At 34.8% G+C, this 15,118-nt stretch overlaps 2 protein-coding genes across 2 annotated transcripts in view; one reads left to right on the forward strand and one right to left on the reverse strand.

Moving 5' to 3' along the window:
• The first annotated feature begins 7,406 nt into the window (after positions 1-7,406).
• LOC142342369 (sialin-like) lies at positions 7,407-10,501 on the forward strand. Its single transcript, XM_075393675.1, has 2 exons — positions 7,407-8,148; positions 9,567-10,501. The coding sequence occupies exons 1-2, from the start codon at positions 7,858-7,860 to the stop codon at positions 10,434-10,436; spliced, it is 1,161 nt and encodes a 386-aa protein (XP_075249790.1). The 5' UTR covers positions 7,407-7,857; the 3' UTR covers positions 10,437-10,501.
• A 3,379-nt stretch (positions 10,502-13,880) lies between these two features.
• LOC142342028 (uncharacterized) overlaps positions 13,881-15,118 on the reverse strand; it is a 42,371-nt gene continuing 41,133 nt past the window's right edge. Inside the window, exon 4 of the mRNA XM_075393196.1 lies at positions 13,881-14,377. Coding sequence (XP_075249311.1) covers positions 14,163-14,377 — 215 coding nt within the window. The 3' untranslated portion in view covers positions 13,881-14,162. The remainder of the gene's footprint in view (positions 14,378-15,118) is intronic.

Below are 15,118 nucleotides of genomic sequence, written 5' to 3' on the forward strand. Positions count from 1 at the left end.
ATTGACCTTTGATGACTCATACATATGTTATGTAAGCAAAATTGATGTTTATTTAAGTTTATTTGTGTTAGTTTTCACTAGTGCAACAACTTTTCCTTAAGAAATTTTTCTCTAGGACTTGTACATTAAGAGGAAAAAAATGATGTACAATTGACATTTGATGACTCATACATATGTTGTGTGAGCAAAATTGATGTTTTTTGAAGTATATTTGTGTTAGTTTTCACTAATGGGACAACTTTTCCTTAAGAAATTTTTCTCTAGGACTTGTACATTAAGAGGAAAAAAATGATGTACAATTGAGTTTTGATGACTCATACATATGTTATGTGAGCAAAATTGATGTTTTTTAAAGCATATTGGTGTTAGTTTTCACTAATGGAACAACTTTTCCTTAAGAAATTTTTCTCTAGGACTTGTACATTAAGAGGAAAAAAATGATGTACAATTGACCTTTGATGACTCATACAAATGTTATGTGAGCAAAATTGATGTTTTTTAAAGTATATTTATGTTAGTTTTCACTAATGGAACAACTTTTCCTTAAGAAATTTTTCTCTAGGTTTTGTACATTAAGAGGAAAAAAATGATGTACAATTGACCTTTGATGACTCATACATATGTTATATGAGCAAAAGTGATGTTTTTTAAAGCATATTTGTGTTAGTTTTCACTAATGGAACAACTTTTCCTTAAGAAATTTTTTCTCTAGGACTTGTACCTTAAGAGGAAAAAATGATGTACAATTGACCTTTGATAACTCATACATATGTTATGTGAGAAAAATTGATGTTTTTTAAGGTATATTTGTGTTAGTTTTCACTAATGGAACAAATTTTCCTTAAGAAATTTTTCTCTAGGACTTGTACATTAAGAGGAAAAAAATGATGTACAATTGACCTTTGATGACTCATACATATGTTATGTGAGCAAAATTGATGTTTTTTAAAGTTTATTTGTGTTAGTTTTCACTAATGGAAAAACTTTTCCTTAAGAAATTTTTTCTAGGACTTGTACTTTAAGAGGAAAAAATGATGTACAATTGACCTTTGATGACTCATACATATGTTATGTAAGCAAAATTGATGTTTATTTAAGTTTATTTGTGTTAGTTTTCACTAGTGCAACAACTTTTCCTTAAGAAATTTTTCTCTAGGACTTGTACATTAAGAGGAAAAAATTAATGTACAATTGACCTTTGATGACTCATACATATGTTATATGAGCAAAAGTGATGTTTTCCGACTACCTTGTTTTGGTCCGTGGATGAGTTATATAGGTTGAAATGATGGAGGAGCTACATGAAGACAAAAGAAGTTTTTTAACTTACTTTGCACAAAATTTCTGTTTTGAACCACTCCTCTTGCTTAGGGATTCTTGATGCGCTCTGATGATAGACAAACAAAATGCTGTTCCTCTGGTTTACAGATGTTCTTTTTTGCTTCCTGATACCAATTTGTTTTTGAAGCGCTCGGAGTTCAAACAAGGTTTTTTCCGGTCTTTTGTGTCTTTGTATTCTCTGCAACCAAAGTGACAAGATGTTGTTACACCCAACTGTTCTTCTTGACACTACTCGTTTTTCTGATAGATCCTTCAAAACTAAAAACAAGATGTTCCTATACTTTTCGGATTCCTCAAGGACCTAACTTCTTAGTATAACTTCGAACGATGATTTCTTTTCAAATGATGAATTAACCTGATTTCAATTGCGGGGGGTAGAAGTTACTCTCAACTTGTGTTTTTTCTAATCGAAGATTGTCTTCCCTGTCAATTGGTCTTTGCTGGACAAAACAACAGTTGATGAGGTCAAATTTTCAGTAAATTTTTATCTTTCAGAATGCTTTTTTGTTCCTTTTTTATATAAATTCTATTGAAGAATCAATTACTTCCTTTTATCGTGTTCGAACTTGTTGTTTTCGGATACGAATTTCGTCAAAATGTAATACGTCTGAATCATATGGCTTATTGTGTAATAAATGAAAGGGAAGTCTATTAACAGTCTGAGCCAGACGAGTTCGAGTTTGAGTTCGTGTTCTAAAAATAGCCCTTAGGTAATAATATCATCAGAAAGTAGAACGCTTCCTACCCAGACGTTTCACATGTAGTTAAAAAACAAAATCTTCAACGTTTATTCACACTAGACACCCAGATAGATTATTCACACTAGACTACCAGATTTCTGCTACTGCGCAAAAGTGTTCACTGGATTTATAGCCCGCAAACGTATGTATACAAACAAACTTCTTCACAGGGTTTAAATATCCCTTCTAAACTTATAAATCTGTGTTCTTCAAAATTGCGTAAGCAGGAATTAAGCCTGCATTCGCAATACCAATATATAGTTTATTCACATTAGACGCCCAGATTTCTGCGCAAAAGTGTTTTTGACAAATATAGACTGGATTTATAGCCCTTAGGCATTTGTCGGATATACAAACAGTATTCTCCACAGTGTGTTAATTTTCCGTATAAACTTCCACACTGCCACATTTAAAATGGATTTCAGGTAAGTCTTTTACAATTTCAGGCAACAATCCTAAACTAAAAGGGAAAAATTGCCAAGAACTTTTCATCCGCGCGCATGATCGAATACGTTTGGGTAAAATGTGCCAAAAAGTGGCCTAGGGTGTACTGGTTTCTTACTACTTACACGCCTATCATGCGTGACGCAGTAAATTGAAGCAAAAAAAACGAAAATTAGCAAAAAAGAAAAAGACAAAAACAGCTTAAATGATGGCCGTGCGTTGCGGTTTGACCGCAAATTCCCTACTGAATCCACGGGGTGCTACGGGGTGCTAAGAAGTATGGCTGCGTGGATTGGACAGTCCACTACTCTAATGAGATTGATAATACCTTATTTGAACTTTTTGGTTATTTGCATCAGCAATGAATGTTAACTATAAAAAGGGAGCTAGAGGTTGAGATAAACTACTAGATACCCGAAATAAGATCTTTATTCATTTTAAACATAAGAGCTGGTGGGTCTCCGTAGATTTTTTTGCCAAAACCGAAAGTTCTTGTCTTTGACGTATTGAGTGGCTTCTATAAATTTTAAACTGAAGAATTATCGGTTTTCTAGATTTCGGCAAGAAGCTACGATGATTGGCAATCTGGACGCTAAGACCAACAAATAACAAAGAAACAAAAAGAACAGCCGGTGCCCCTTACAAAATGAATCTATGAAAACGACAAAAACCGAATAAAAGCCCCGTTTCTTTCGCCAGTTTTGTCGAACATTGTTATTGCAGATATAGAAAGGAATTTCCTCTTGCAAAGATTGTCCAATTTAAAAAAAAAACACCAGCAACGCCAATTTGAGCATAATAGCGGCTTATGTGGAAATAAAATTTTTAGCATTCTATTACCAAAAACAAATATAAAGAGAGCCGTTGATACTCCAACACTGACAACGGACCTAATACTCCAATTCAGATTTTCAAGATTGTTATAAACTTTTGATAAAGGAATGGAAATTTTTTATATTCAAAACTGTAGCGACAGAGACAACTTGTCCAATTTTTATTTGAAGCCATTTGAAGCTATAGCAGATAATCGGGTTAGTAGATAGATTTTTCAGATTGGATATCAGTCTAATTTTATTCTGAAAACTATATGTTAATTCAAAAGGATATCTTTAGTTAGCGTCTCCAATTGAACTGTTTTTCTCTCTTCGTAGAATATTTGATGATATAGAAGCAAATCAGTCACGATTTTCAGAAGTAGAGGTAACTTTTTATTAATAAAATCTACGTTTCATTCTGAAAAAAACAGTTAGTCCCGAAACCCAATCCAATTGTAGGATAATTTTGTTCTCACCTATTTTTTTGCAAAGATGAAATGTTGAAACAAACCCAACGGCTGCAAGTAATACGCGGTTGTTTGTTTGTTTGATATTGAAGTTTAATTCGAACAACTTTATCGGATTTGTCCTTGATAAACAATGTTTAAATTTCTTCATAACCAACCAAACTGGAATAGTTATAATCCGGCCAAAAACGTATATTGAGAAGATTGATAAGCTTTTCAAAACCAGAAAGCAGTTTCTAAATTTTATTCAGAAAATTCATGTCATATTTCTCCAAGATAACGCGATTGATGTTGGCGACTTGCAGGAACTTGGAAAACATAGGCGTTGACTTAAGATCTTGAAAAAGATGCTTTAGGATTCTTACAATCTTTCTCAAATTCTGTGTCTGAAAGCAACGCATAGCAACAATATGAAACAGCAGGGTAAAAAAAACTTGCAAAGAGAAAGGTTAATTAAAGGAAGATTTACACTTCGATCCACATTGGTTTTTAATATTTGCAGGTACTTCTTTAATAATTTGTCTTCTTGCCTAAATGTATCCTCAAATTGTAGCCTATCTAAAATGACTTTCCTATTGTTGTACACTGCGGCCCATTTTACCTCACTTCAAGCCATTCGGGTTCTGTAACAGTTAAAAGTAAACCTATAATAATTGTTGCCTTTCATCCTAACTAGGTTTTGCAGCAGCAGCTGAAGGTCTAGTTTCAAATAAAAAAGGACTTGTTTTTTTACAGAATTCCGAATAGAGCAACATATTGTTTAGTTGCCTGAGAAAGATACTAGTGAAAGATTATGATGTGTTATAGGTGTGTATGTAATAGTAGTAGTGGCTGGAGGGAGGGGTGTTAGCACTAAAATCAATATTTATTGGCTTAAACTAGATCGGGTTGAAACAAACTAAATTAATGATATAAGAGGTGAAGCTAGGAGTTGAAATAGTAAAATTAATTCTGAATTATTTTAATTATATCAGATAAGAGGACAAATGTTAAATGGGTACACGTTGTGTTTGGGATAAAACTGAGAGAAATTAGTTAAATGAGACGAAATTGGATTCGACACTTCTTAATATTTTCCTAAAAAACAAAACAAATTGGTTTATTTATGATTGTAATAGATTAGAGGCCTCTCGGGCATCCCGTTTATACTATTAATTTGAACAAGAAAAACTAAGCGACAAATTTAACAAGCGAGATGACGTGCATCACTTCACAGTTCAATCACAACCCTTTTCTGGTATATACTACTGCTAAATATAGCTAATTGAAAATTTGAGTTTAGATAAACTTAATATGAATAAGCGGGGGATCAAAATTGACAATAAAACAGTTGCATTTCTCTAAGTATCTTTGTAACGCAAAGACGAAACTAATAGGACTTAGATCGTGAGGTTGAACTTAACTCCCAGCCAATATTTATGCAAAATTTCAGATATTTTAAGAAGCTTATAAAATTTCAAAAATGTCTCAAGATTTCCTAAGTTGAGAGATTTTGTCATTGAGTTGAGAAATTTGATTTTATGCAAAAAATAACAAAAGTTGTTTGCAGCATTTATCACAAGCCATTTATTGTTGGCAGCTCAGCGTGCACGTTCGATTCTTACTTGTAGACATATGATCTCTAGTTACCTTTTGGATAGAGATAATGATGTCGGCAGTGGTATCAACACTGTTTTGGTGTTCTCAATGGGATGTAGTTTCATCAAGTCACGATGGCAATCTCAGTTTCAGTTCGTGTTCAAAAAATAGTAGCTATTCAAAATTGCTTAGTATTTCGTTCACTTGATATAGTGGACTTTGCGGCAGTCAAGTTTGTGCTTCACGCACTCTGACTCAGTTTTTAATAGCACAGTAGCACAGTTTTCTAATAGCACATAACTATCATGCTTATATTACTGAATGTAGCGTGTAAATTGATTGGATATTTTTGTCTTATTTTAACGGTAGTTATAAAGAAGATTATTGAAGATCCCTGTCAGGGAGGTTGATATTCATCTTCGGTCTGGACACTTTAGTGGTCGATGAATAAAAAAGGCAATCTTGCAAGTGAATTCATGCCGATACCAAGACTCTAGCAAGATGTCTTGCAAGCTTTTCGATTCACTTGCAGGATGCCTTGCAAGTTTTTCGATTCACTTGCAAGACGTCTTGCAAGTTTTTCTCTTCAGAAAATTTCTGCTCGGCAGTGCGCTAGCTTTTGCATGAGCCTCTATAACTTCTTTGACGATTAGAGACAAGACTGTTATACGACTATTATCCATGACGACTAAAAACTGTTTATATAATGATAAACACCAGCAAAATGTTTAAAAGAGGCACCAAGAAAGGGGTGGTGTTCGCGCAAGATTTTGAATCCGGTTTGAACATTTTCCCAATATTGTGAGTCAAATTCCCATCATCTTTGGAAAGCACAAAAGAGTTGCTCACAAGAAGCTCCGAATAAAGAAGAATGGGGCTTAGCATCTGTATATGCGACATTGAAACATATTTCAGGTTTAAGATAGATCTAAGTGGAAGTGAATTTTTATAAATGATCCTGGGATTTCCCATTACACCTATTCCCCAGATTAGTTGTAATAAAAGGTATATCCCCCGACATAAATTACCCTAAATATAACATAAGGGGGTGGGGTATAGACAAATCATCTTGAGATATGATAGTAAACAAGATTCACACTGAATAATAATTACAATTGTATTTTTTCTAGGCTCTGGGCACAAAGTAATTGCTGAAAAAAAACACTGATAAGGGCAAACAAAATGCTAGGGGCATAATGTTTTAAGGCGGCCCTAGTCGAGACGTGGAATTTATCAAAAGACCTATTAACTCCAGGTGGGGGGGGGGGAGGGAGGGGGGAAATATTGAATTAAATTACACGGTCGAGGACCCTAGTTAAATTCGAGGCTAATTCTTTCCATAAGTCCAGCCAAATTCTTTTCACATGCAAAAATGAAGCAAACTAAAAAGTTCCGCGACTTCTGGGTTCGATCTCGTGACCTTCTCCAATCTTCCCCAATGCTTAATCAATTGCGCTACATGTCCTTAACTTTGAAGGAAAATGAAAACAAGTCATTATAATGGTCGCGAGAGTAATTCCAGAACATGTTTTATTGTCGAGCAAATCTCCAGAACACCTTTATTGTCCAGCCAAATTCCCGGACGTATGTTTTAGTTCCAGCAAAATTCTGGGACGGTTGTTTTAGTTCCAGCCAAAGTCCTGGGCATCACATTAGGTCCAGACAAATTCTTTTCATACCCAATATCTGCCGAGAACAGTCTTTTCATACCTTAAATCTGTCGCGGTCGGTCTTTTAATATTTCCAAGTCTCGACTAGGGGGCACTGAAAACCTGCGTTTGCGTTGCTTTATACACGTATATCAAGATCAATTTGAAACTTGTCATATATTTTCAGGTTATCCTTTAGGCCAACCATTTAGGTGCTGTTGTTATATGTTTGGTTAATCCATTTTACATAAATGATAAAAGTCATATTTGATAGTTTGAACATTTGAAGAGCATCGAAGAAAAAGCGTATATGCAGTAGAATTAAAAGTTATTTGTGCGGTGCTAAAAAGGTCATCATTTGGTTCATTTTTCGATCGTATTCATATTGGATGGCTTTAAAATACCAAGTGATTTTCAAACAAATTATCAAACTCCAGCTTCTATGATATCGAATAAGAGATTTTATTTGATCTCTGGGACTTGGCTCTCTTTTAGCTTTCAGCCGCTCTGGTTAATTTTATCACTCCAGTTTATGTTTTTCGAATACTTCTCATTCTCTGTCAAGTGAGCTTTGTGGAAGTGCTCTCGCTTTTGTGGGCTTTATCACTTTGGAGAATTTATCACTTTTTGAAGGCAATAAACCAAGGAAAATGGCGGCCTTTTTCATTGATTAAAAAATGAAAGAACAACAACACTAAAAACTGTGTTCAGGACATGAATCAAGTTTTAAGAGTTGGTTCAAGCGATGCCAAGTCTGAAATGTGACACAATCAGAACTTTGATAGATTAGTGATCCAAGACATGTAATTTGACTGATTCAAAAATGGTGAGAAGTTTGAGCTCACAAAATGACGAGAGAAGAAATATTCTCAAAAATGATGGCATCGATTATCATCGAACGAGTGAAGGAAAGTTATTCTCGATAAGATACAGAATTGGACTCCTTGCATTCCTCGGCTTTGCTTTGCTCTTTTCAATGAGAGTTACTTTGAGCATTGCAATTGTGGATATGGTCGTGGAACACAGAACACAAGACGACTCTCACAGCCAAAACTGTCCTCTGCCCCAGAACAGCAATTCTTCCCTGGAAAAGATGAGCCAAGAGGGATCTTTTTCAATATTTTTAAATTGAATAAGCTTAATTTCAAAATTGGTTGCTGTCCAAAGCAAACTTTTGTTTTTCTGGGCATTTGGTTTTATGTTTGATTTCCCATGTCTATATCAAGAAATGGTGAGTATAATCCCCATCAAAGTGCAACAAGTCTGTTAAGTCTCTAATCTACGAAACAAACAAAAAAATTCAAATTTGTTCGATTTGTTTTATAAATGAGCTAAAGAAGAAAGTAAATCAATTTTTGCTTTTATCGAAAAATTATCTCCAAGAGGTACGTCTGAAACACCTGATATTACGGATGATCATAACTTTTTAAGGAAAAGAATTTTTGACTTGAATCACAGGAATTTTTGACAAAAATTGTCTTCTCAATTCCAATGCCCAAATGTTTTTCGCGCAAATGTTATCTAGATCTTAGAAGCTGCAAAGCAAAAAACCAAATATAAGAATAGTTTTACGGAACAACTCAACAAAAACCCTGGACAAATAAATTATGGCTCAATGATTTCGATAACATTCAAATTCAGTGACGGTTTTTTTTCTCATTAAAAAGGAATTGCTATCAAAAGCTATCAATGACGACTCAAGAGAGTACGCTGTCCATCATGTATATTCATGATGAGTCGCTAGAGAGATGAGACAGAAGCTGTGCCAGGAAAACTTTTTCGTTCGCGTAGCTAAGTATAACAATGCTCTTTCATTCCCCTACAGTCTTTCTTGTCCACCTCTGATGAATCCCAAAACATTCCAAACAGAAATGACAAAAATTTTGAGGCACAAGCAATATCTAAATTCAAATATTACTGCTATCTTTCTGGATGGGATCCATTAGAAAACCTAAATCGAATTTGAACCTCCCCTAAATGTGGCGAAAACAAGATGGTGGAAACCTTGTTTGATTTGAATTCGTTATTATTATTATAGAACATCTGGGAAAATACCTTGATATTTTGTCAATACATTATAAACGATCACACATCTGGAGCAATTCGATTCCTAATTGATTTTTCAATTAAACGACTGATAGAAAAAGTTCCTATTAGGTGGGAAAGTTTGACTGGACCATTTCCCAACAAGCAAATCTGCTCTCCGCTTTTTTCTACGGCTATGCTCTTACCCAATTACCCGGAGGATATATTGCTTCGAAAAACAACGGCAAAAATCTGTTCGGATGGGCAATTCTCATTCGTGCACTTTTGCTTGCATTGAACCCATTTGTTGCCTATTTTGGAGGAGTGCAGCTGCTCTATGTTTTTCGAGCACTTGAGGGCGCGACTGAGGGCATTACGTTGCCAACATTCCAATATTTAGCGGGCCGTTGGGCACCAGAATGTGAGCGGAGCTTTTTTTCTAGCTTTGTGATTTCTGGTGTGTCTATTGGAATGATGCTGGCTTAACCTATCGTTGGGTTTATCTGTACCATCGATTTGCTAGAGGGTTGGCCTCTGGCTTTCTTTTTCTATGGGTTTCTGGGAATAATTTGGTTCTTTTTCTGGATGAGGATTGCATCCGATTCTCCCGAAAATCATCCCAAAATAACAGAGAACGAGAAAACGTACATTACCTGTTCAATCAATTTCCAAACCAATTACAACAGTGATGTAATTATACCGTGGAAACAATTGTTCAAAAGCTTTCCTTTTTTTGCAATAATAATAGCCGAGACAACGATTAATGTTGTAGAATATGCACTAATGACTTGCTTGTCTCTTTATTTAGCAAACGTGCTCAATTTAAATGTCAATGAAAACGGACTTTACAATTCTCTGCCGTGGCTCCTAACATTTCTCGCAATTCTTACCACGTCTCGACTCACAGATTTCCTGTTAAGCAGAAAGTACGTCACAACAACATTTATCCGGAAATTAAACCAGCTCATAGCTTCATTTGGTTCTGCTATTTTTCTAGTTTTGGCAGGTTACGTTGATTGTAATGCGACCCTAGTGATTATTTCGGTATCGGCGGCCATGTTTTTCTACGGGTTTCGATACCCGGGTGCTTATTGCAACATCCAGGACATAGCACCCTACTTTGCCGGAATCACTTTTGGTATTACGAACACTATTGGTTCAACCGCCGGAATTCTGGCTCCAGAAATTGTCGGAAGAATCACAGATTCTAACGTTCACAGCCAGGAGTTGTGGCTGTACAGCTTCTATGTCATTGGCATCATTTCAGCTTTGGGTGGGATTTTGTTCATGTTTTTAGCCTCTGGCGAAGTACATTCATGGGGAAACCCTAAATTCAGTGAAACCATACAAAATGGAAGTTCAAATAGCGAGAATTGAGCAATTTTTGGGACACTTCATCAATAAGTTAACCGGAAAATAGAATCAACTAACCCTATAATTTACTTCTATATACAATGCTCCACCACCCAAGTTGAGGTCCAGATCCATATTGAGTTATGATCACCACCCGTGTGTTCCCAGATCGAAGTTAAAGGGTCTGGACCGTGGCTACAGCGCACAGTAGACTGGACCATAGTCTGGTTTGGGTCTGGTCAGAGGTCACTTAGGTCTGGAAGGTTTGATCAGAGGCGGATTCGAACGCACTTGAGTGTAATCAGAGACCGTTTCGGTCACGCTAGGATTTCCAACTTGAACTTGAGCAAGCCCCATGAGAACCCCTATTCACTAGATTATACAGAAAAAAAAACAACTACTCTGCTAAAAACGGTTTCAAAAACGGCCAACAAAGCGTCTTGTAAAAAAAATGGTTAAAACATTTCTTACGTATAAAAATCGTTCAAGAACCGTCATTGTCTTTAAAAATCGATTAAAAAAGCAATCTTGTCTAGAAAAAAAGCTAAAAAAACGGAATGAGTATTTTTCTGCGGTAATTTCAACCGGGGTTATATTAGTTCAGGTTGAGTCTCATCAGAGCTTCTTTCGATCTGACAAGTCGGATCAAATTTGCTATTAGTCTGGAATTTGGTCTGAATTTGAGTCTGTTCATCAGCGCACTATTGCCTGGACCATGGTATGTGTACGGTCATTTTAAGGTCATTTTGGGCTCGAAACTCTGATCAGAACTCATTTCGTTCTGGATAGTCTGACCATAGCTCACTGTGGGTCTGAAGTGTTTCTGCTTTCTATTCAAATTGTTAAATGACATAAAATTGGCAAACAAGCGGAGAGTTTTTTGTTTCCGATTTTGTTAAACAAGGAACGGATCTGACAACGGTTAGTGTCAAATCAAAACCTGGCGTCGAATTTGGAAAAGGTTATATTTTAAAATCACAAAACAGATGCTAAATTGTCTTAATTTGTAAAATTAATTTTATAATTGTTATGACTCGAAGTTTACTAAACAAATGTTTTCAACCTGGTTCCATCGGTTTTTTATATCTCTCTTCATTGGATGAAAAGTTGCTGATAAAATTTTTTGTTTGAGCAATTAGTTGATTCCAATTTTTTGCGAAAGTACATTTTAAGCACAGCAAAAACCCTGAGGCTCATTTATATGATAGTTTTCCTGTCTTAAATGGCGCAACGAATATGAATGGTGTTGGATATGATAAACTTCTAAGTCTCTTGATGAGTTTTTCACCAGGCAGACTGCAACGTATGTTCTCTTAAGAAATTTTGAACAATTTTTATATATATATATATATATATATACATAAATACATACATACAAACATATATACATATATATATATATATATATATATATATATATATATATATTACTATTGGCGTATTACTATATATATATATATATATATATATATATATATATATATATATATATATATACCCTTGACGTATTTTGTTTCATTGGAAGCAGAGTTGAGTACTTTTGAGACAAGATTCCCCGTACTTCGGCAAACAACAGTATTGTTTTCACTGTCACGTAGAAAACGTTCAAGCAGACGAAGTAACAAATTTTCTACTTTTATTATTCAATTCCCAAATTGAGTTACGGTTCCTATCGGTTCTCGAAAGGTTATCTTTTTATCTTTCCGCATTTCTGGAGACGCCACGGACATCGGTTGTATCTCAGGAACTGCTGGTGTGCCTCCTAGCTATGTCATATTACCTGGTCTTGATTTGTAAAAAAAACATTACTTTCCCGAAGAATGGCAAAAAATTAGCCCTTGAGTGTCCTGACTATAAACGATCTCAATCTCGACCAGATCAGTTAACAAGGTAACCCTCAAAGTAGTGGAAAAGGTCGTGTTCTCAACTGTTTCCAACATTTTGACAATGTTGGATGTTTCCACATTATCTCTCATAATACGCAGTCTAAGAAATGTCCAGGGGTTACCGATAAATTTTTTCGCAATTTCACTTGCTTAGTTGACGTAATAGTTTTTGGCAAGGATGTTAACTCCTTCCAATTTAAAATTTTATTTTGGTGCAGTGTTGAGTTTTCATATGTCTGTAGACATCTGTTATAATTGCTAGATCCAACATTTTTGGCGAGAACTGATTTCCAGCCTTGTTGGTATGAACTTTGTTCTATTTGACATCGGGTTGTGTTTTTCACCATCCACAGCAATTACCCAAAAGCATACAATCCGATTTTTTTGGCATATAAATTAGGGAAAAACGCAATTATTTGATTTGATATTTCATGAACTTAGTAAATGCTTCTAAAAATTATGATAAATTGAAAAAAAGAATCGTTGACATAAGAGGATTTCAATAATAATACACATGACGCAACTGTGATAGCAAGACGCGGGTAAGTATAATAGATTCAATAAGTCTTTTTTCAAATTACGATTTTTGCTCAGAATATAGATTTTTGATTGGTTTTCTGGTAGTTTTACCTCAACAAGACATAATGGATCCTCTTCTCTGTTTGGTTTCGTTTCTTATTTTTCTGTTTCTTATACAAAATTTACTCATATGCCATTTTTTGCATCATTACAATGAGGGATATATTTTTGTTTCTTATCTTTCGGTTCTGGTAACACTAATATTTTAGAGTGGATTTTTTTTTCGAACTGAAAGATTTATCAACAGTTACTATAAGGGCTTGCATCTCCGCTCAATTATATAGTTATTCAAATCACATATTATTCGTTTATGAAAATACTTGATGACTAAAACATTGAAATCATTTGAACAAGTACAGAATTTACCCTAGTCGATGTTGAATATTACTATCATTAAATCTTAAGCAAGTATCTTCAAAATTCTCTTTCCGTATTTATTTTCCTATCTAATACTTGAAATTAAGGTTTCAGCAACGTTCTAGATTACAATTTTTGATGAGAAAGAGCCTGTAAAGATAGACATGCCGAAATTTTTGCAACAGCAGTGAGATACAAATAGACGTAATAGAAAAGCTGGTGTAAGACATAGCAAAAGCTGTATTTTTTTCAGATTCTTTGAACATGGCGATATTAAGCAACGTTCCGCTCGGGCCATCAAAAAATAGGCATGTAATTTAATGAAAGATCTTGCAATTTTTCCTCCTACCGTTCTTTCGATCAACTTTCCATTGTACTTCGTCACTTAGAGATCTAAATAGCTCTAAAAATTATGCCTCAGAAAAGACCGAAATTTCGGTAGTTGCCAGACCACGTGACAGTTGTTGGTAACAGTTTCAGCCGAAGAAACGACTGCCTTGAAAGTTCATCGACAGTTTTTTTTTTGGACAATATGATGGAAAGATCAAGCGGAGATGTGAGTTCGCGACTGCATGGCGGGATTCTCTACTGCCATATCTGAGAGTATTGAGTGTTTTCACCTATTTAGCTCTTCAATGATAACACGTCAACATCTGAAACTGTCAATTTGACTTCTTAGATTTGTATAACCAAACTAAAACAAACTCAATCTACAACTATTTAATAAAGTTATCGTTATTAATTACACAAAACTCATAAATCGATCGTGTATTCCTAACAACAATTTACTAAAAGACGTTAATTTAGCAAGTTAAAATTTCTCTATATTTTACTCTTTTTTCGATTTGGCAACTACTTACAGGAGTTATTCAGAAATTAAATTAATTGATAATTAGTAGAACATCAAAGGTTATTTTTCAAACTGATGTCAAGCTTCGTTTTCATCTGTTCCTGTTATGACGTCACTGTTTTCTTCAACTGATAGCGAGATGTTGTCACGTGACCCCTGTTGTTCACTTTGTTCGTTTTTTCTCAATTCGGTCACAATTTTCTCCGCGTCTTCTTTCAAGTCAGATTTTTTCTTTAGGATGCTCTTTTTTGGCTCTTTCTGCGGATCAAATGGTTTTTGAACAAGTGTGGCTTCTGAAATAAGAATTACATCAACAATTTATTGCAAAAACGCTGGTTCATTTTAGAAGTTACATTTTGGAAGTATTTATGCGGCTATAGCAAAGCGCATGCAGTTCTCACTCTAATTTTTAGGCAACGCCGAAATCAGAATTTTGGGAATTTTCCACTTTATTATATCTTAGTGCATCACTGCGAAACCCATTTTCAAGTCTGAATTTGAATTTCTATAAAAATTGTGATTGACTTTAAATTCCTTAACCCTATATTGCCCTTAAAAACACACAACGAGATTTAATACACTTAATTTACTTTTATCGTAATATTCGCACCAACAAACAAATAAAATTGTCACATCTGTCAAATAGCTTTAATGTTAATCTAAACTGTATGACTGCTTTCGTTCGTTTTTCAAACGCAGCAAATTACCGTTTCTGATCACCATTTTTAGAAAAGATCAAAAACCGTGACCAAAATTGCCAATTGACAGTGGATTGATTTTAGTGCGATTTGCTAACCATTAATAAGAAATTTGATGCATATAATTGGATATACATATAAATACACTTGAAAAGCTGTCTTGATTTGAGTTTGTCGGAAAAACATCAAGCACGGTCGCTAAAAACGTTCATTAATTATGAAAAATGGTAAAAATCATTTTTGTCACTTTCGACCATTTTTCGCTAAAAACTTGACATCCTGAAACTATTTGACCATCTTTGCCCGGTCGTCACAAGTGAGGCTTTCTAGCAACTC

The sequence above is a fragment of the Convolutriloba macropyga genome, chromosome 7 (genome assembly GCF_964194025.1).
Source record: "Convolutriloba macropyga chromosome 7, txConMacr16.3, whole genome shotgun sequence".
Taxonomy (NCBI): Eukaryota; Metazoa; Xenacoelomorpha; order Acoela; family Convolutidae; genus Convolutriloba; species Convolutriloba macropyga.